General features: G+C 40.4%; 1 protein-coding gene across 1 annotated transcript; it reads right to left on the minus strand.

Annotated features, from left to right (window-relative positions):
- Window positions 1–1,829: 1,829 nt before the first annotated feature.
- On the minus strand, window positions 1,830–18,645 carry LOC115979388 (loganic acid O-methyltransferase-like). Its single transcript, XM_031101415.1, has 4 exons — window positions 18,544–18,645; window positions 17,176–17,321; window positions 2,798–3,329; window positions 1,830–2,182 (listed from the first exon to the last, which is right to left on the minus strand). Exons 1-4 carry the CDS (start codon window positions 18,631–18,633, stop codon window positions 1,847–1,849), a joined length of 1,104 nt encoding a protein of 367 aa, XP_030957275.1. The 5' UTR covers window positions 18,634–18,645; the 3' UTR covers window positions 1,830–1,846.
- Between the last annotated feature and the right edge of the window lie 1,705 nt (window positions 18,646–20,350).

The raw sequence follows: 20,350 nt of genomic DNA on the forward strand, positions 1-20,350 counted from the left end.
ACTTTTTGAGTTAGTTGCTATTATATGTGGTCACTCCAACTTATGTTCAGAGCTCGTAATTGTTCATATTAATGGTTATGGGCTTCTGTAAAACCCACCAAAAAAAAAAAATCATCCCTGAAGAGGGATTGAGATTTTTTTAGCAAAACCCAAAAAATGTTGAGGACAAGAACAAATCACCTAGGTTCGGCGAGGTAGTGCAGCGGCAGATGGAAGTTTGGTGAGGTAGTGTGGCGGTAAACGTTGGTCTGGCGAGGATTGGCTGGAGATGTAGGAGGTGAAAAGGGATTGAGATTTTAGAGAAACATGAAATAGGTTTTGTTTATTTTTTTTGTTGAGATATTCTTAGGTGTATTAGGATGGAAACAAAAACTGGAAACAATGCCAAACACACTACTCAGCAGTGGGACTCACATATTTTAAGTTATGGGTGATGGAAACTGAAAATCCAAACAGTGGCCTTGTTTGGATTTTTTTTTCATCACTTATCACTCCTTACTCAATTTCCGTCACTCATCACTCATCACTTAAAATACCCAACTCCCTACACCCCACCCCGTTTGGTACCATCACTTACTTGTTATCACTCAATATTTTTCAATTGTTTGTGGGATCCACACACTGACCCAATGTCAGTTGACTTTTTTTTTTTTCTCTCTCTCTCTCTTTTTTCCCTGCCTCTCCCTTTCGTTTTTCTCTACTTTTCTCTTCATTTTCCCCTATTTTTCTTTGCTTTTCTCTTCATCCAGTATTTTTCTTTTCCAAAAACCCAAAAAAAAACCATCGTCCCAACCGCCGTTACAACCCACAGTGACAATAGTAGCAACAACATCAATAGTGGCAACAACTTTGACGAACTTGAGATGAAAGAAAAGGAATGGAAATCCAATGAAAAGGAAAAAAAAAAAAAAAACCCAGTGAAAAGGAATGGAAAAAAAAAATAGAAAAAAAAAAATGTAACCAAACCCAGAAACCAATGTGAAAAGAAAAAGAAAAGAAAAAAAGAAGAAGAAGAAGAAGAGGAGAATAGAGAGAGGTGTGTCCCAGACCCGTGAAAGACAATAAAATTTTTTTTTTAAAAAAAAAAAAAAGATAAAGTCTATTGGAGAGAGCAAAAAGTTTGACCGTGGGACCCATATGTAATGTTTATTACAAAAATGCCATTGAAGATAGAGTTATGGAAACTGAAAGTAGCTAAAATGTGTTTTCAGTTTCCATAACTCATCACTCAAAAATCAGAGAATTGAGTGATGGAAACAAAAACTGGAAACAGAGTTATTGAAATCCAAGCAAGCTTTTGAGTCATGGGTCCCACCATTTTTGAGTTATGAGTTATGGAAACTAGAAATCCAAACACCTCCATATCTCTTCTATCCTCCCATTTGTTTTATCTCTTTACTATTTTCTATCATTCCACTTTTCTACCCCTCCAACCAATATTTTAAATGTTTTTCCTTGAGGATGTAAGTTGTTAGTACTCATACTTAGATGATTATTCCAAGTTGATCCTTCATAAGTCTTAGTTCATTTATTGATTGGAATCAGAATAGAGAGTGTTACTCTTAATTAATCAACTTGTATCTTGTGAAAAGAAAGATTTCCAATTGTTTTAACCCTAATTCTTTGGTGGCCAAGAGCTTTATATCTCAATTAGTTAGAACCTCACGATATTTTCAATAGAGACATTCAAGGTTTAAATCTCTTCTCCATTTTAACTATTGAGTCATTAAATAAATAAATAAAACCATCTTATCCAAAGTTTTCAACAGAAATAACTAGTGTTGTGTTGATACATATGCAAGCTTGTGATATAATAAGAGGTCTTACATTTGCTTCCAAAGCTGCATCATATGCGTTTCAAAACCATAAAGAGCTGAGTTCCTACATTGTATTTTGACTCCAACAGGTTGAAAGACTCTTGTTGTTTCTTAGAGAATCGATCAAATAGTTCATCAATAATTTTAGTTCCAAAATGTTTGCTTATTATACCCTCCATGCCAGCTCTTAGGTGCTTTGTCAATGCCTGGCCACTGATGCCGTCCACTCTTGCCCGAGGTTGTGTTGTCTCCATTCTTTCAATGTTAAAACACCCATTTGTTTCCACCAGCTGTGTCATCTCCTTGGGTGAGGCAACATACACAGGCAAGTTAAAGGTGTTCACTTGAGCTTCACTAATTAATCCCTGCAAAGATAAAAGTAGGTATTTTGGTTTGGAAATACTAAATTATTACCAATTTTACTACAAAAGGCTTACAACTTGACAAAGTAGTGAATGCAATTGGTGCTATTCCAAAAACATAATAAATAAATGTTTGAATTATTGTGATTTGTACTCACATTAGTTTGCAAGGCATATGTAATAAAATTTATAGTATCACTAATATAATTCTTTTGGTTTTTACGTATATGGAACAAAAATTGTTCTTGGAACAAAGCATAACTAGAAGAAGTGAGAACATCCAACCCCTACAAAAGAGAACCTTATGAAGTGGTTTTATTTTTATGTTGTTTTCCAAGCAAATTGCTTGTACATTCTATAGACGAGTTCTAGTACTCCATGCTGCTAGCAAATTTCTATTATCAGACGAGTATATAAAGTTTTTTATTCTTTGAGTTTTGCAGAGAGAGACATATATAAAGTTTTAGTTCTACATAATTTTGTATTTTAAGGTCCAAATTCTAAATTCATATTTTGACATTTAGTGTAAGTCCACTAAATTACTTGCAGTGACCTATTTGACTTGAAAACTTTCTAGTGCAAAAAGAAATAGAGGCTAATAATTGATTGCTGGCTTACCTCCTTTGCCATATCAATGAGGCAGAGTCCAAGGAAATCAAATATCATTCCTGTTGGTGCGCTAGAACGATGAATCCCATTGGGAATTCCTGGCATGATAAGCACCATTAGTCCACCTACCACAAGCTCTTTAGCCCTACAATCTAAAAAGGTTGTTATGTCCTTAGCAAATTGATCTGTATAAGCTTGAGCTACTTCATCTGGGGCACTTGCATAGTGAACCCTCCCCTTGTTCCACGCAGCAGAGTTCTTATTTAGCAACTCCTCTAGCAACTTAGAGAGCCACTGGAGTGCATAAGATGAATGCACAAAATGGAGAGAGGATTCAGGGAATAGCCGATCATGGAAAGACCCTGGCACTCTGGTTGCAAAGTATGACCTTCTTTGTGGGAGAGAGGCAAAGAGGGTATTGAAATCATTGGATGCATGATCATTGAAGAACACTTGAAATTCAGGCATATGAGAAGCAAGGCCTTGGGATTGGTACTTATGTTGCACAACATCTATTATATTTTGCATAGTGTGAGAGTGCCTTTTTTGTGACACTCAGGCCCAAGGATCCCGGGCCTAAATAAAAGGTTTGGTGAACCGGGCCTTGACTCACCGCAGCTAACGAGCTGTTTAAGAATCAAGTGAAATACAGGGGATGCTCCTGACAATATAAAAAATGACAAGCAAGGATATTCGTATCGAAGAATGCCAAAAATCAACAAGGTAAATTCAGAAGGAAAGAAACAGGATTAGCAAAGCGATAAAAAAAATTAATGCTGAGAGGATCCTGGGAAATATGAAGCATATTTCATTAATACATTGTCTGTTTAATTACAGAAAGCTCACTAGGACGTGATACAAGGTTCAATCAAGCTCAAAAATTACAGTCTTGAATGGCTATTTCAGCCTTCAAGACTTGTAAAGTTTGATTCTCTTTGAATCCGAGTATGTGCAATAGTGGCTTTTACAGGATACTGGGAAGCAATGTTTGTTTTTCCCTTAGTATTTTCTCTTCACCACAGATTTTACTGATAGTTTTTCCAGCAAATCTCTTCTTTTTTGTGTTTCTCTCTTTTTTCGCTGTCTTTTCTTCACAACCCATCCCTTCCTTTTATAATGGAGTTTTTGGTCCTCCCGAGAAACCGTTGGTTCCCCTGTTTTACCCTTTTGCAAACAGAGCACGACCTGTTCCCATCATCTCGGTAAGTCCCATTTCCATTTTTTCTCATTCTTTCTTTCTTTCAGCTTTGATTCTTTTGAAAGTTCCTGGTTGGCCATCTTCTTTGGGACGTGCTGAGGTATGCCCTTCTCGGCATCCCCGTTTCTGACGTTTTCCACTTTTCCCTTTTCTTTCCCATCTAGGCGGAATCCTGTTCTGCCAACTTGAAAGCCACTTGTTATCATTCCTTTTTTGTGCTTCCCTATTCTGGTTCCCCAAGGCTTTTTCTGTCTGTGCCATGAGAGGTCGCTGGGTTCTACTGGGGCTTGCGTTCTTTTGTTTTTGTTTCTTGTTTTCTTCTTCTGTCTTTTTCTTTCGAGCTGTCCTAGTCTTCCTTTGTCTTTGTGCCTTAAAGGATCTGCGCCTTTTGATGGTTTCTGAGGATCCTTGCTTCTTATCCCTTGCCGTGGTTCTTTTTTTTTTTTGGATGCTTCTTTGTCTAGGCTTCAAGATCCTTTGGGCCTTTTTTTTTTTTTATTCCTTCATGGGTCTCCTGTATTTGCTACTTTGGGCTTAGCTTGATTTTTCCTTTTGGGCTTGACTCATTCTTTTGGGCTTCCTTCACTATGATCCTTTTTTAGACCTCAACATTTAGCCCCCCGAGCTCGTGGGTTGCCTGAAGCCCACGCGTGAGTGATTTAGGTTTTCTAAGATTTTCGTAGGATCCCTCTTTTTAACTTCTACTGGGTTCCCTTCCTTTTTACTTGGGATCCCGGCCCTTTTCTGCTGCTTTTGGTCATCTCCTTTTTATGTGTTGTGTTCCCTTATAATTATTATTTTTTGCAGCTTCCTCTTTGCACGGGACGTGGTAGTTGAGTATTTGAGGTAAAACTCCTCTACCCACTTTTCTCGTTTCCTGTTACTTCTCATTAATAACCGCTGATTAATCCCTTCTTCAAATTAAAGTTTTTGGCAACTGGCGCGTCTTTCCATACACTGTCTTCCCCAACTGCTATTTGCGCCTTTATTGTAGCCGTTTCATCTTATCACTTTGCTTTTTTGAGTCTTTCATTCTTTGGGTTTCTCTTTCTTTTTCTCTTCTTCTCTGTTACTCCAGTCTTCCCCTTTTTTGTACTTTCAATCTCTTCTCTTCTCATTGTACGTGTTGTTCCAATGGCTTCTTCTTCTTCCCGAAAGAGGAGAGAGCGTACCCCCAGTCCTTCTAAGGGTGAAGGTTTTTCTGGTTCTGCTCCGAGTGATTCTTGCGAGGTTTCCGAACGTCCGGCCTTCCCTTTACGGGATCCTTGGTATTCTCTCAGTTCATTTTTCCCTCATGTATCTCATGGTGAGGCTCCTCCATCTCCTCATGCTTGGATGTTTTCTGGCCAAGTGGGTTTCGCTAGTTCCACCCAGGTTCCTGACCCTAGAGAGATTTTTGACCTTTAGATTAGACAAGGAATTCGAGAGGTGGTTCCTATCTTCTTCGATTTTTTCCCGGGAAAAATTCAGGGCTGGCCTATTTGGGTGGACAAGGAACTGTCTGATGCTGAGTTTGTGGGTTGCCTGGAGTGCGCCGGTATCCTAAAGGCAGTGGATATTTCCAGAAACCTTGAGGGCTTCAGAGACGCCAAAGGGCTCAGGCATCTGGTACGTCGTTGGTGCCCTTCCCTTCATACTTTTTTCTTTTCTGTTGGTGAATTGACAATTACCTTGGAAGATGTGGTTAATAACTTCCTCCTTCCGGTATTTGGTGACGAGAGCCCCTTTGATATTAACCTTTTTGATGAGGATCTTGTGGTAGAAGACAAATTGTTTGGTCATTTTGGTGGTCGTGCTGCCTCTTCTGGTGGTAAGCCGGCTAGAATGGGGAGATGGGTGATGACCCTCTCTCGTGAGAAAGATAAGGAAGTGAGGTGGGCTGGTTTTCTGGCTTTTTGGCTTAGCAAGTTCTTGTTTAGTGAGTTTCTTGGGTACGGAGTTAAGTCTTCCTTTTTTCCGTTAGCAATCAAGTTGGCTCGAGGTACCCAATATCCTTTGGCCCCTCTGTTTTTGGGTCATGTTTACTCTCAATTGGACCAGCTTCATGGAGATGAGACCGAGGGTGATTCTTGTTATGTGATTACCTCATCTCTCCACTGTGTTATCCTTCAGATTTTCATGTGGGACCGTTCTGCAGCTACTTTGGCCAAGTGCAGGAATTTGAAATTTGTGAAGGACAAATTCCAAGGATCCCCTGACATAGTGAAGGGTCTTTGTGGCAATTCTATTGATGCCTTTCCCATCATCTTTCGTTGGATTAGCTTGAAAGGTGGTGGCCTCAATCTTGTGGAGTTATTTGACCAAGCAGGGAACTTACATTGGAGATCCCCTCGTGAGTTTGGCCCTGGTTTTGCGTGTGATTCTGCATTGTCTTCTTTTTTATCTTCCACAGGTAATACCTTTGACTTGCGCTGTGGTGATGAGGGCAGTCTGGCTTATCTTGCCTGCATTAGCCCCTCTTGGCTTCCTATGCCTTCTTCGAGTGGCCCAAAATATACCCATTATTCAGCACACCAGGTGCTCCGACAGTTTGGTTTTGATCAGGACGTTCCTCCAGTTTTTAAGGACGTGGTGCCGTCCCTTCCTTCTTTGGATCCTTTCCTGAGGCTGTAGGCCTTTTCTTATTGGTCACAGAGGAGTCTCCAATTTGCAGTGCCTAACTCCCAAAGAGGAGTCTTTGCTTCTAGTGGCTATACCAGTTATTGGAGAAGAGTACAGAAGTATTTCGTTGACTATGTTGGCTTCGGTACAGTTCGGGAAACCCCAAATCTTAGTATTGTTTCTGCTCCAACATCCAATAGGCGTTTATCCCTTCCTACTGCTGGGATTGTTTCTGCTGCTGCAAGCAGCAAGACTGGGTTTGCAGAGTGGCATGCCTCCAGGGGAGGTTGGGTGACTTATGCATAGGATTTTCCTGAGACTTGGCTGGGTTATAGTCTCGTCATTGGCACTTCCTCTGGAGTGCCCATCAAGAAAGGTGCAGTGGAGACAATAGGTGCTGCCACTGCTCCGAGTAAAGGTAAGGATGTCAGGCTAAAGAAAATGAAAGTTGTTGATGTTGATGAAAGTACAGGGGGTGTGGAGATAGGTTCTGAGACAAAAAGAAGAAAAACTGGGAAATCTCAAACACACTTGGCATCTCAGGAAGGCAAGGATGTCAGGGAACCTTTGGCTTCAAGGACCTAGAAGAAGACTAAGGTAGAATCTTCTTTTTCCCAGGTTCCTATGACTGCTTCAGTCCATGGTTCTTTAGGATCCTCTGGTTTTGTATCCCAGCCTCCTTTAGGACCCTCTGAGCGTACTCGTAGTAAGCAAAAGACTTCCAGAGAATCTGTAGAGAGAGAGAGAAGGGCAAGACTTCTTTCCTTCTTCTCTCTTTTTCACTTGTTCACCTTGTTGCATTTATTTCTATTTTGCTGATGAGTGGTGGTTTCCTTTGCAGTCCAAACGCAAGTCTGATTATAAAAAGGGCAAAAGCCAATCTTCTGGTGACGACGTGGTATGTGTGCCCCCCCTTTTTTTTATGTTCTTTCCCTTTTGTTCTGATGTTGTGTTGTTAGCGTTACCCCGCTGTTTTTTACTTGGCACTGCTTTTTCCTTTTCTTCTTCCTTTAGGTGGAGGTATCTCCTCCTATGACCGGCAAGGCTTTGGGAGAGGAAACTGTCACAGCTCTTTCTGTTGCTTTTCCTACTATGGGGGGGGGGGAGCCCCTTATTGGTGGTCTGGCTGAGGAAACCGGGCAACCGATGCAGGGTTCCCAGGATTCTCAGGATCCCAAAGCCTCTAAGATCCCTTCATCTCAAAGTCCCCATCTTGAGCGCACTCCTAGTCCCATCAGGACTGTGTTTCCTCAAACCTTGTCAGATAAAGGCGCTTTGGGAGACACTCCTTTATCCAAACAAATAGGTGAGCCACGTTTCCTTGAAATAGCATTACATCTCTATTTTCTTTTCTAGTTTTTTCTTTGAGTTCCTTCTTTTCTTTCTCCCTTTAGGTCAAACCAGTGAGAAGTCTGCTCCCAGTGTTGCCTCTTCTTTAGAATCAGAAAGCTCAGAAGGTGAGTGCGAGCTGCTCCCATTGTGTTTCCTTTTTCCTTTCTTTCCTTCCCTTCGCCCTTCTTTTTAAAAAAAAAAAATAAAAAATGGCGAAGCCCCCTGCATCTCTTCCTTCCTTTAGCCATTTTGCCATTGGTTCTTCATCCTTTCTCCAACTTGCCTTATGTTCTTTCCCAGAATCTTCGGGGAAATCAAGGGATCAGGAAGAAGAGGCTCTGCCCCAGGAAGCCAGTACTGGTTTGTCCTTCTCTCTCTCCCTTTTTTTTTTTAAGACTAAATCTGTTCTTCCTTTTCTTTTTCTTTTTTGAATATTGATACAGGCTTTATAGATTCTGAGCCTGTTATCCCTGAAGGAATTGTGAGACTCGTTCGAATTGTTGATCTTCAGCCAGAGGGAAAGGCTGCAAGTCCTCCAGTCTCTGCAAGTGGTGACACAACGATGAGGGACGCCTCGAGAGTGGCTGCCTCAGATCTTGATTCAAGGCTTTACTCCTTCCTAGCTCACTTTGATCTCTTGGAGTTTAACAGTATTCCTGCCAGCCATTTTCATACTTTTGGATCTTCTTATGGCAGCTTCCTGCGCTTCTCTGTTCCTGTTGAAGGCCTGCCGCTGTTAGAGAGTCTGCTCAAGAGTCACGAGGATTTCACCAGTGGCTTCAGGGGAGGCGTTTTTTTGGGTAATATTTTGATGGAGTTGCTATGTGCTATGCTGGTTTCCCTGAGGAACTCTTCTGTAGATTCTCTGTCTGAAGAAAAACTTCTGGAGTGGAGAGGGGTGGTCCAAGACCTTCTGGAGGCCAAGTTCAATTTGTCTTTTTTGTTGGATCACTTGCGTCTGTTGGCTCATATGCTGTTTCAGAGGCAATCATCCAAGAGTATAGACACCGAAATAGCTGCTGCTGAGGAAGCTTTGGCTCATGCTCACAAGGTTTTACAAGACTTGAAGGTCAAGCGGCAACGGATCCTTTCTACTTCGACTGTGCCTGTTATTTCTCCGGATGCCTCCCTGTTGGTCGGCCTCATTCCTTAGCTTACTTTAGATTTACTTAAACAATTTGGGGTTGTATAAGTTTTTTCTTTTGAACATTGCTTTCCTCTTTGTTTTTTTTTTTTTTTTTTTTTTTTTTTTTTTTGTTTCAAAACTGCTTCTCATTTCTTAGTATGTGAATCTGCCTTTCTCTTTGATATATTGCCTTTTCTTTTCTGTGACTTTTCTCTTTTCTTTCCTGAGTCCTGGACCATGGTTTCCACAGGCTTCACTGTAAGTTCTGGTCCAGGTACCCGGTAATCTATTATGCAAGTACTGAACTGGGTACACTGGTATCTTTTCCTATATATATTTTTTTTTTGAGATACGGTCCCAGTTCATGAACTTTGACAGGTTCCCCTCTTTTGCCAAGTGCTAGGCTAGGTATCTTGGATACTTTACTTTTATCTGTGATCCTAGACCTATGCACTTGGAACTGTCTGTGGGGTATCTGAAATTATCTGTGAGGTGAATCCTGGGCCATATGTAAAAGGGTATTACATACCTTTTTTCTTTTTCTTTTTTGACTCAGGTATCCTTCCTTAAATCTATCAAAACTTGGTCTTTGCAGTATTTAAAGAAAGACTAAAATATTGAAGAAAATGAACTTCATTAAAATATGGTCATTTTTAAGGAACAAAGAAAAATCATTTAGTGCAGTATTGACCACAAAGTGTCAATCTATCATATGTTCCTGAACAAAATCATTTTAGACCAGAATTCATGATAAAGGCTGAAATAAAAAGATAAAAATAAAAAAAAACTTAGCAGATGGTGAAGCTGGTAAAAGGATCCTGAGGTACCGAGATCCCCTCGTCCTTATGCATAGTATTGCTTCAACCATTTCCCGTTTATGGGTTCTGTCAAGACTGTTCCATCTTCTTTGGTAAGGTAATAATACCCACTCTTATGAGCTGCACTAATGATGTAGGGTCCTTCCCATTTTGGGGTGAACTTGGAAGGCCCTGGCAGGTTCCTCCTCACGTGCTTCGCCATCCTTAGTACTAATTGCCCTTCAGTGAACACTGCTTGTGCATATGCTCTGGTCATTCTTTGCTGGTACCTCTGGCTTCTTTTCTTGGCCAGCTCTCTTTCTTCTTCTACCCCTTCCAGATCTGCTAGCCTCCTTTCATTGTTTGTGTCCTGACTTTCTCCATGATTTTCCTCCAAAACTACCCTTGGTGTAGGAATGACTAACTCCACGGGGCTGATGGCTTCTGTTCCATAGACCAGGGAGAATGGGGAGAATCCTGTGGCTGTCTTTACAGAGCTTCTACATGCCCAAAGTACATCTGCCAGATGGTCACTCCATTTCCCTCCATACTCATGCTTCATTTTCTTAAGGATCTTCAACATTACCCTATTAGTAGCTTCAGCTTGGCCGTTTCCTTGTGGGTAGTATGGGGTAGATCTCCCATGCTTGATGTGGTATGCTTCAATTAACCCCTTCATATCTTTGTTTATGAATGGGGTTCCGTTGTCACTGATCAATCTTCTGGGGATCCCGAACCTTGTAATGATGTGGTTTCGAATGAAATTTGCTACGGTTGCTCCAGTGGCTTTTTTCAAAGGGATGGCCTCTACCCATTTTGTAAAGTACTCGGTGGCTGCTAGGATCCATATATAACCGTTGGATGGAGGGTTTATAGGCCCTTTGAGATCAAACCCTCAAGTGTGAAAAGGCCATGGTGTCGTCATATCCTGTAGGACATTTGGGTGAGTGTGAATTGCATCTCCTAGGACTTGGCAAGCATGACATGCTTTGATCAGCTCCTCAGAGTCTCTTTTCATCGTTGGCCAGTAATATCCCAACAACAGTAACTGCTTGTACAGCCTTCTCTTCCCCGGGTGACTTCCACAATCTCCAGAATGTACTTCTCTGACTACTTCTCTAGCTTCCTTTGGTCCTAGGCACCTTAGGGGATCCCCATGGTATCCCTTTTTGAATAAGATGTCGTTCTGCAGGAAATACCTGCCTGCTAGCTTTTTGAGCTTGTGGGCCAGTTTCCTGTCGGTTAGCAGGATCCCTTGAGCCAAGTATCCTATGAAAGGAACCCGCCAATCTTCTGCAATGAACACCGTGTAGCTTTCTTCTTTATCAATTGCCAAGCGACACTCCTAGCATTTTTCCTGTATAATTGCTGCTTCCTTGTCCATATCTGGCCAGTAATACCCCATGCGTTACATCCTTCCATATAGGATGACCTTTTCTGCAACTCCACATGCTTGGGCGTGTAATTCTTCTAGTTTCGACTTTCCTTCCTTCTCGGTGATACATCTAGACAATATTCCTCCTGGCAACCTTCTATACAATTCTCCTTTTATCTGAGTGTAATCCATTAGTTCTTTGATGTTCCCTCTAGGCCCTGCCTCTTTCATCTTTTCTTTGACTTCATCCCTCCAGTCCCACTGTTTGGACTCTCCGGGGTACATCCCTTGGAGGATCCTTACAATAGAATGTTCCTACCTTCCTATTTTTATCAGCGTATCTCTCCCATTAAATGGTATTTGGGATCCCAGGGTGGCAAGCGCATCAGCAAACCTGTTTTCACTTCTTTGAGTGTACTCTATGCTAAAGGTCTGAAATTCCATCTCCAGCCTTTGTGCCCAAGTCCTGTAGGCTGCTAAGTTTTGTTCCCGTAACGCGAAGTCACCTTTCACTTGGGAGACTACAAGATTGGAATCTCCCAACACTCTCATATGTTTCACTCCTATACTGAGTGCTATAGTCAACCCGGTTAAGTATGCCTCATATTCAGCTGCATTATTAGAGCACGAGAAACTAAGCTTGAAAGACAAGGGCATGATATCCCCATTTTCAAAACTTAGTACAGTTTCTACCCCATTTGAAGTTGCTGTAGCCGACCCGTCAAACCTCATGGTCCATTTCTTCCCTGGGATCTCCATTACTACTACCTCACCAGGGATTTCTTCGCTCAGCGAGCCTTCTTCCTTTCCTGGGAATTGAGCTAGCAAATTTGCTATGGCCTGGCTCTTGACAGCCTTGGGAGTTCTTATGCCTATATCATATTGAGAAAGCAACACTAGCCATTGTGCTATTCTTCCCGTGAGAAGGGGCTGGTGCAGGAATGCTTTTATGGGATGAGACTTGGTTACTAAAAGGATTTGGTGAGCTGAGAAGTACCTCTTTAGCCTTTAGGACGCATAAATGATCACTAGGCAGGCTTTCTCTATTCTGGGGTACCTGGTCTCGGTATCCTTGAGCGTTTTGCTTACATAATATACAGGCTGCTCATTCCCTTGGTCGTCTTCTTATGCCAGCAAAGCTCCTATTGCTTGGGAGTTTGATGCTAAGTATAGCAGCAGAGGTCGCCCACGTACTGGTGCCTGGAGGGTGGGCAGATGATTCATGATGCCCTGAATTCTTTGAAAAGCTTCCTGCTGCTCCGTCCCCCAGGTAAATTCATTCCCCTTTTTCAACAGTTTGGATAAACCTACTGTAGCTGAGGCCAAACCAGGCACAAATCTCCTAATATAGGAGACCTTTCCCAAGAAGCTTTTGAGTTCCCTAACAGTAGTTGGTCTTCTCATTATGGCGATAGCTGTGGCCTTGGCTGGATCCACACTTATGCCTTTGTGATGTACCAGGAACCCAAGGAACTTTCCACCAGACACTCCAAAGGCGCACTTCATGGGGTTCGTACGTAACTTGTACTTCCTGCATCTTTCAAAGACTTGCTCAAGTACTTGGAAATGTCCTGTTATGGTCTTTGACTTGACCACAATGTCATCTACATAATCTTCCATCTCCTCGTGCATCATGTCATGGAAAATGGCTGTCATGGTCCGCTGATACGTAGCCCCCACATTTTTTAGGCCAAAGGGCATTACAGTGTAGTAAAAGTTCCCAATTGGCGTTCTGAATGCCGTCTTCTCTGCATCTTTGGTACCCATGCGGATTTGGTTGTACCCATTATACACATCCATAAATGAGAACATTGAGCTTCCTGCAGCTGAATCTACAAGGAGGTCGATATTGGGCAAGGGGAATTCATCTTTAGGACATGCCTTATTCAAGTTGCGAAAGTCTACACAGCAACGGATCTGACCGTTTTGCTTCTTCACAGGTACAATGTTGGAAAGCCATTTTGGGTGTTGGATAGGTTTGATAAAACCAGTTGTTAGCAATTTTTTGACCTCCTGAACTATTTGAGCTTCTACCTCAGTGTGGAAGACCCTAGCCGGTTGAACTACTGGCCTCATCCCTGGGTCCACATTAAGAGAATGGACTACCAACCCTGGGTCTAAATCAGGCATCTCATCATAGGTCCATGCGAACAAATCTCTGTATTTTTGAAGCAAGGTTACCAGTTGTTCCCTTTCTTGCGCCACCAATTGACTGCTAATGAAGACAGGCTTTCGGGATCCCGGTTTTGTTCCCAAATCTATTTCCTTTAATTCTTCCTCAGGCTGAATCTGGGCCTCCTTAACTGGTTCTTCTGGAATTTCTTCTTGGGCCATCATGCAGCTTGGTGGTCCGGGACCTTCCTGCATAATGCATTCGGGTCCCGCTCACCTTCACAAACGATAGATTAGTCTCCCCCCAGGTTCTCGCACCACTACACATTCTCGGGATCCTGAAGAGCTGGGCTCCTTTTTTTGTATTTTTCTTTCCAGAAGGTTCCTCAGGTCACGAGTGCCCCTCCCTCCTTCTTCTTCTTCTAGGATAGGTGCCCCTGGGGTCCCCGGGGCGGGGTTCTCAACATCTGGCTCCAATTCATCATAAAACATCGTTTCTGCAAAGTTCGCTTCTCCCTGGCTGAAAGGATTATGGTTGGCAGGGATCCTTATGGGCCTCCCATTTAGTCTTCCTTTAATGTATTGACGGAACGTGGATGGAATAAGGCGATGTTTATGAAGCCACGGGCGTCCCAGCAACACATGATAAGAAACTTCTGCATTAATTACATGAAACCTTGTCAGGGCTATTATTGGCCCTACCCTTAAGGCTAGCTGCACGTATCTTTCTGTTGATTCCACTGATCCTCCAAATCCTGTTATTTCCATGGGAGCCCCCAGGATCCTTCTGTCAGCTAAGCCCACAGCTTCCAGGGTACTCAAGGCTATGAGATTGAGTGATGCCCCTGTGTCCACCAGTGCTCTTCTGACTTGAACACCGTTTATGGTGGCCATTAGATAAAGGGGTCTACGATGGTCTGGGTGCTCAATCTCCATGTCTTCATCAGTGAAGGTTATTGCATTGGTTGTCTCCAGGAAAGCTCGACTAGCATGTGACTCTGCTGTAAAGCATTCCATCCCTGAATTTGCTGCTATGCTCATGAGAGACTCTGTGGCCACTCTTCTTGCTTTTGGTCCGAATCCTAATTGATTAAATAGTGACTTGAACTTAGGATTCTTCTGGAGGGTCCTAACTGTGCTCGGGTGGAAGGATCCTTCGGATTCTCCTGCTTCTGCCGGGTTCCCATGTATTACTACTGCTACCACCCCTTTTCCTTTGTGGTTAGGCAAGGGGTTCCTCTGCACTTCTGGCTCCTTCTGAGTGAGTTCCAGGGTTCCTTCCCTCAACTTTTTGTGGAAGAGTCTGCGAAGGGTCCAGCAATCCTTGGTGGAGTGCTTGACATAATTATGGATTCTACAAAATAGAGGGTTCTTCCTTTCTTCTTCAGTTGGTGGCCTGGACACAGTAAATGGCCTAACAACCCCATCTCCGATCCATTTGTCTAAGACATGGCTTAACTCCTCAGCTGTACATGGGATCACCGGTGGTTCCTCGAACACCTTCCCATCTGGTCTCTTCCTTTTCTCTCTTACTGATGCTGTCATAGCTTGGGACGCGGGCAGCCTTTTTGTCCTCATGGTTTGCGTCGTCCTTCTGGTTCTCTGTAGCAGGTCAGCAAACTGCGTGATACATAGATTTTCAAGGTTAAGTCTGTAATCGAAAAGCATGTTGGCTACACAGATTTCCACGAGCTCCTTTTCTTCATGGTCTCCATAGCAGTCTAGGGACACATCTTCAAATCTTTTAATGAATTGGACAGGATCCTCTTAAGGTCTCTGCCTCACCATTTGCAGATTCTGGAAAGTGATCTTGTCTTCACTAGGGTAATATTTGGCGCAGAATTTCTCCATCATCTCATCCCAGGTTTTGATGGACCCGGGTCTCAGCGTGGTGTACCAAGTGTATGCCCTATCCACTAAGGACTTGGCGAACTCTCTTAGACATAATTCTCTGTCTCCTGCGTAGTGGCCCATAGTGTGGACAAACCTACTCACATGTTCCACGGCACTTCCATTTCTTCCATCGAAAGGATGGAACTTTGGGGGTTCGTATCCCTTAGGGTATGGTTTGCCAAGAAGTTCTGGAGGGAACGGGGGATCCCGAGAGAATTGCTTGGGGATCCCTGAGAGTTTTTCCCTTTCTTGCTCCAGGAGGGCATTGACATCTGCTAGTGTTAAGTATTAAGGGTTGGCTCTTCCTCCCACTGCTGACCCTCCTTCTGGCTGCGTCCCATCTTGGTGACCAATAGGGGGAACATTGTCTCTGATTTCCTGTGTCTTGCCCTCTTTGAGAAGACGAACTTCTTGCTCCAGATCCTTCAACATTGCTGCCATCCTGGCCATGAGGTCTGGTTCCTGCCTTGCGTGTCTTTGTTCTGACACAACCTCCTGTTCTACCAGGGGTATCCCGCCTCCTTGCCTGGAAGCTACCTCGTTTTCTCCCACGGGTTCAGAGGCCGTAGGTGGCATATTAGTTCCTTTGCTGTTTCTTTGTCTTGGAGGCATTCTCTGTGAAGGGATTGCTTCTTCCTTTTTCTTTGCCCAGTCCCCAGCGGAGTCGCCAAAATGTGAGAGTGCCTTTTTTGTGACACTCAGGCCCAAGGATCCCGGCCCTAAATAAATGGTTTGGTGAACCGGGCCTTGACTCACCGCAGCTAACGAGCTGTTTAAGAATCAAGTGAAATACAGGGGATGCTCCTGACAATATAAAAAATGACAAGCAAGGATATTCGTATCGAAGAATGCCAAAAATCAACAAGGTAAATTCAGAAGGAAAGAAACAGGATTAGCAAAGCGATAAAAAAAAAATTAATGCTGAGAGGATCCTAGGAAATATGAAGCATATTTCATTAATACATTGTCTGTTTAATTACAGAAAGCTCACTAGGACGTGATACAAGGTTCAATCAAGCTCAAAAATTACAGTTTTGAATGGCTATTTTAGCCTTCAAGACTTGTAAAGTTTGATTCTCTTTGAATCCGAGTATGTGCAATAGTGGCTTTTACAGGATACCGGGAAGCAATGTTTGTTTTTCCCTTAGTATTTTCTCTTCACCACAGATTTTACTGATAGTTTTTCCAGCAAATCTCTTCTTTTTTGTGTTTCTCTCTTTTTTCGCTGCCTTTTCTTCACAACCCATCCCTTCCTTTTATAATGGAGTTTTTGGTCCTCCCGGGGAACCGTTGATTCTCCTGTTTTACGCTTTTGCAAACAGAGCACGTCTTGTTCCCATCATCTCGGTAAGTCCCATTTCCATTTTTTCTCATTCTTTCTTTCTTTTAGCTCTGATTCTTTTGAAAGTTCCTGGTTGGCCATCTTCTTTGGGATGTGCTGAGGTATGCCCTTCTCGGCATCCCCGTTTCTGACATTTTCCACTTTTCCCTTTTCTTTCCCATCTGGGCGGAATCCTGTTCTGCCAACTTGAAAGCCACTTGTTATCATTCCTTTTTTGTGCTTCCCTATTCTGGTTCCCCGAGGCTTTTTCTGTCTGTGCCATGAGAGGTCGCTGGGTTCTACTGGGGCTTGCGTTCTTTTGTTTTTGTTTCTTGTTTTCTTCTTCTGTCTTTTTCTTTCGAGCTGTCCTAGTCTTCCTTTGTCTTTGTGCCTTAAAGGATCTGCGCCTTTTGATGGTTTCTGAGGATCCTTGCTTCTTATCCCTTGCCGTGGTTCTTTTTTTTTTGGGATGCTTCTTTGTCTAGGCTTCAAGATCCTTTGGGCCTTTTTTTTTTTTATTCCTTCATGGGTCTCCTGTATCTGCTACTTTGGGCTTAGCTTGATTTTTCCTTTTGGGCTTGACTCATTCTTTTGGGCTTCCTTTACTATGATCCTTTTTAAGACCTCAACACATAGTAAGGAAGGTATTTGGCCCAACTGAACATCCCAAATCTGCTAAACGGAATGTGCTCTCTGAAGTAGAAGAATTTTTTTTTACATCAAGCTTCTCTGCAATTACATCATCAATCTTTGCCTTCACAACATTTGTAGCTGCCTTCTGCATAGTAGGTATGTCAATCATAGTAGTTTTCGACTATTTTCAATGTCAATTATTATTATATATCTACACTATCTATAATAGGATTCCTTTATCTAGATTGTACTTTTATGTAGTTCAAAAATACTCTTAGACCCTATGTTTAACAAGGACAAAACTTAGGGACAACTTGGTAAAAACATATCTCAAACTCCACCTAAAATGCTTACAAAATAGGACACTTTCCTACTAATTTATACCTTCAAAACAAATTTATCCAAAAATTAAAAAAAAAAAAAAAATTGAGCTCACTTTGTATATTTCCTTCAAGACCATGTTCCAACTTTTTTTAAAAATAAATAAATACCAAATAGACACTAAGTTAAGCATGTCATTATTAACATATGCACAAGTATACAAGAATCAATTGTATGGTTAAATATATTGATAAAATTTTTTGGGCCTTGATAAGTTTTTATTTATCTATATTATTAGATAGATAAACAATGTATTCTATTGCCAATAAAGGGCTTAATTTTTTTCCCAGGTGAGGTGTCTTTATATATATATATATATATATATATATAAATATATATATATATATATTACATCTTGTATAACTCTAAGTAATATTATACAGTCCAATACTTTGTTATTAGATTTATATTTTGAAAATCTCACTATTGGATTATATGTTCTATATGTTCTTAACATATATATATATATATTAATTTTTATCTTAATCGGGTGTTATTTATTATTTGATTCATAAACTCCTCTTTTACGTATTATTTTAAATTACAAAAACTTGAATTTAAACAATTAATTGATAAAATAGATATTTGATCATTTTGAAATTTTGCAAATATAGAGAATATATGAAGATAATGTAATCCAATTACAAATTTGTTAAAATTTGCATCAAATTAAAAAATATTATGTGGTGTAATGTTGCATCCAACCAAAAACTCTCTCTCTCTCTCTCTCTCTCTCTCTCTCTCTCTATATATATATATATATATATTTTTTTTTTTTCTACATTGCAGGAAAAATAAATTAAATATATTCTATTTGTTAAAAGGGTTTCTTCCATTTGGGGGCAACATGTTGCAGCCCAGAGATTTATTAGCATGCACATTATTTGGCAGGTAAAAATTCATTACCAGATAATATACACAACAGCCAAATAAGATAAGAAGAGAGGAAGAAATAGGACAAAATAGATAATAAAATTGTAAGAAACCTGGAAGTAGGAGTTTTCGGTATAACTATTAGTGCCATCTCCGCTGTTCATTGGATAAGATTCAGGTACTGTATCTGTATTGTTGCTCATCTTCAACTCTCTCTCTCTCCTTTCCCTGTGTTTGTGTTCTCAGCGAGTTGTGACAGCTTACTACTTTATATTCTTGACATTGTACACCGACAACAAATAGCTAGTTCCAAAGCCATACATTTCCGTTAATGGCGGGCTGAGTTAGGCAGCCAAAATTGAATAACCATTCCCTAAAAATACTGCTAATATTAATAACGCACCTGACTTTTGTGCGCTTTAAAGTCTAATAAAAATAAAGTAAATTACATATTTGGTCTTCTAACTTTAAGGGTACGTTTGGTATACTGAATGTGGATTACAATATGAATGGTAATCTTTATTATCAGGAATAAAATATGTTGTAATTGAATAACTAAACTCATTCATTAGTTTGGTTGTGAGTTGTAATATTAGAATAAAACTTATGATCTATTTTAGGAAATATCTCATTCATATAATTATATTTCCTAGAAAATAATATATTTTAAATTGTAGAGAGATGAGTTATTTTTTAATGATTTTTTATTTCCATAATTGTTAGATGGATATGGAAAGTTTATTTATTTAGAAATATATTACTGTTGGAAATTATTATATCTACTAAGGAATAGTTATTACAACCCTTTTAGAAAGGAATAATTATTCTTCATTTTAAAGAATAGTTATTCATAAGGAATAACTATTCACTGTAATAAAAACATAACCAAACTGTTGAATAGCTAAACCATATGAATAACTATTACATTACAGTGCCTATTACAGTCTATCAAACATGCCCTAAGTTTGTGGCCCATGGGTGTTAATTTGGTTTTAACGTTTTAAATGTGTCAATTTAATCTTAACATTTTTTTTAATGTAGTTAAATTTTGGATGAAAAATATTGACATGAATAACAATGATATTGAAATATATATATATATATATAATACTATATATAATAGCAGAAGTCTTTTCTTGCAATTAAGGAGGTATTGCCATGTAGGAAAAAATGCCCCTTAAAATGTTGCCATGTATATAGCTTTTAAGTCAAACCAGCCGCACATTGCACCGTTTGGCCATTTAAAACTCTACCACGCTTGCAATTAAAAAAGGATAAATTATATTGTTTTGTTAGGTTAACACACCATTTGATAGCATCTCAATATAAAAGGAAAAATAATCGGTTAAAATGCAGTTTAAAGGCTTGCAATACTCCCAAAAAAAATTAAAAACGCAGGATACAAAGAGGAAACTATGTTCATAAGCCGTCAATCGTCAAACTAGAGCACCGCAACTGCAAGCACATGCATAGAGAAAGAAAAATCTATGGGCATCAACACCGTTAGGCTATCTATTTGCCACCATTAGATCGTTGAACAGGCTCCAATACATTTTTCTCCATTTTTTTATATTTGGATATGAAATATTACTTTATATTGAGATTTTTTTTGTTGGATAGCTTTATATTTGATTTTGGTTTTGATTCCTTTTTGTTTCGGGTTTTTGGGTTCTCCATGAAAATGTTTGTTTTTTCAAATTTTCAATATTTTCTTTTGTTTTTTGTTTTTTTGTTTCCCTATTTTGGATTATAGAAATCACTAAAAATATTGATCTTAATTTTGTACTTCCGTTTTTAATCTTAACAAAATAAAAAACTAGAAAGGTTGTGACTTTAAAACATCAAGCGTTTCAATTTCATTCTCTGAATTTTATTTCCTTTTTTTTTTTTTTTTCCTTTTCTTCCTTCTTTCTTTTATTT

The sequence above is a fragment of the Quercus lobata genome, chromosome 3 (assembly GCF_001633185.2).
Source record: "Quercus lobata isolate SW786 chromosome 3, ValleyOak3.0 Primary Assembly, whole genome shotgun sequence".
Classification (NCBI taxonomy): domain Eukaryota; kingdom Viridiplantae; phylum Streptophyta; class Magnoliopsida; order Fagales; family Fagaceae; genus Quercus; species Quercus lobata.

What these genes read in the sequence shown, in the direction of transcription:
- LOC115979388 (XM_031101415.1), bottom strand. Translation starts at nt 18,633, where the DNA reads ATGAGCAACAATACAGATACAGTACCTGAATCTTATCCAATGAACAGC. An exon ending in CCGAAAACTCCTACTTCCAG is followed by an intron (nt 17,322 to 18,543) that starts GTTTCTTACAAT and finishes CCTACTATGCAG; the next exon opens with AAGGCAGCTACAAATGTTGT. An exon ending in CCAAATACCTTCCTTACTAT is followed by an intron (nt 3,330 to 17,175) that starts GTGTTGAGGTCT and finishes GTCACAAAAAAG; the next exon opens with GCACTCTCACACTATGCAAA.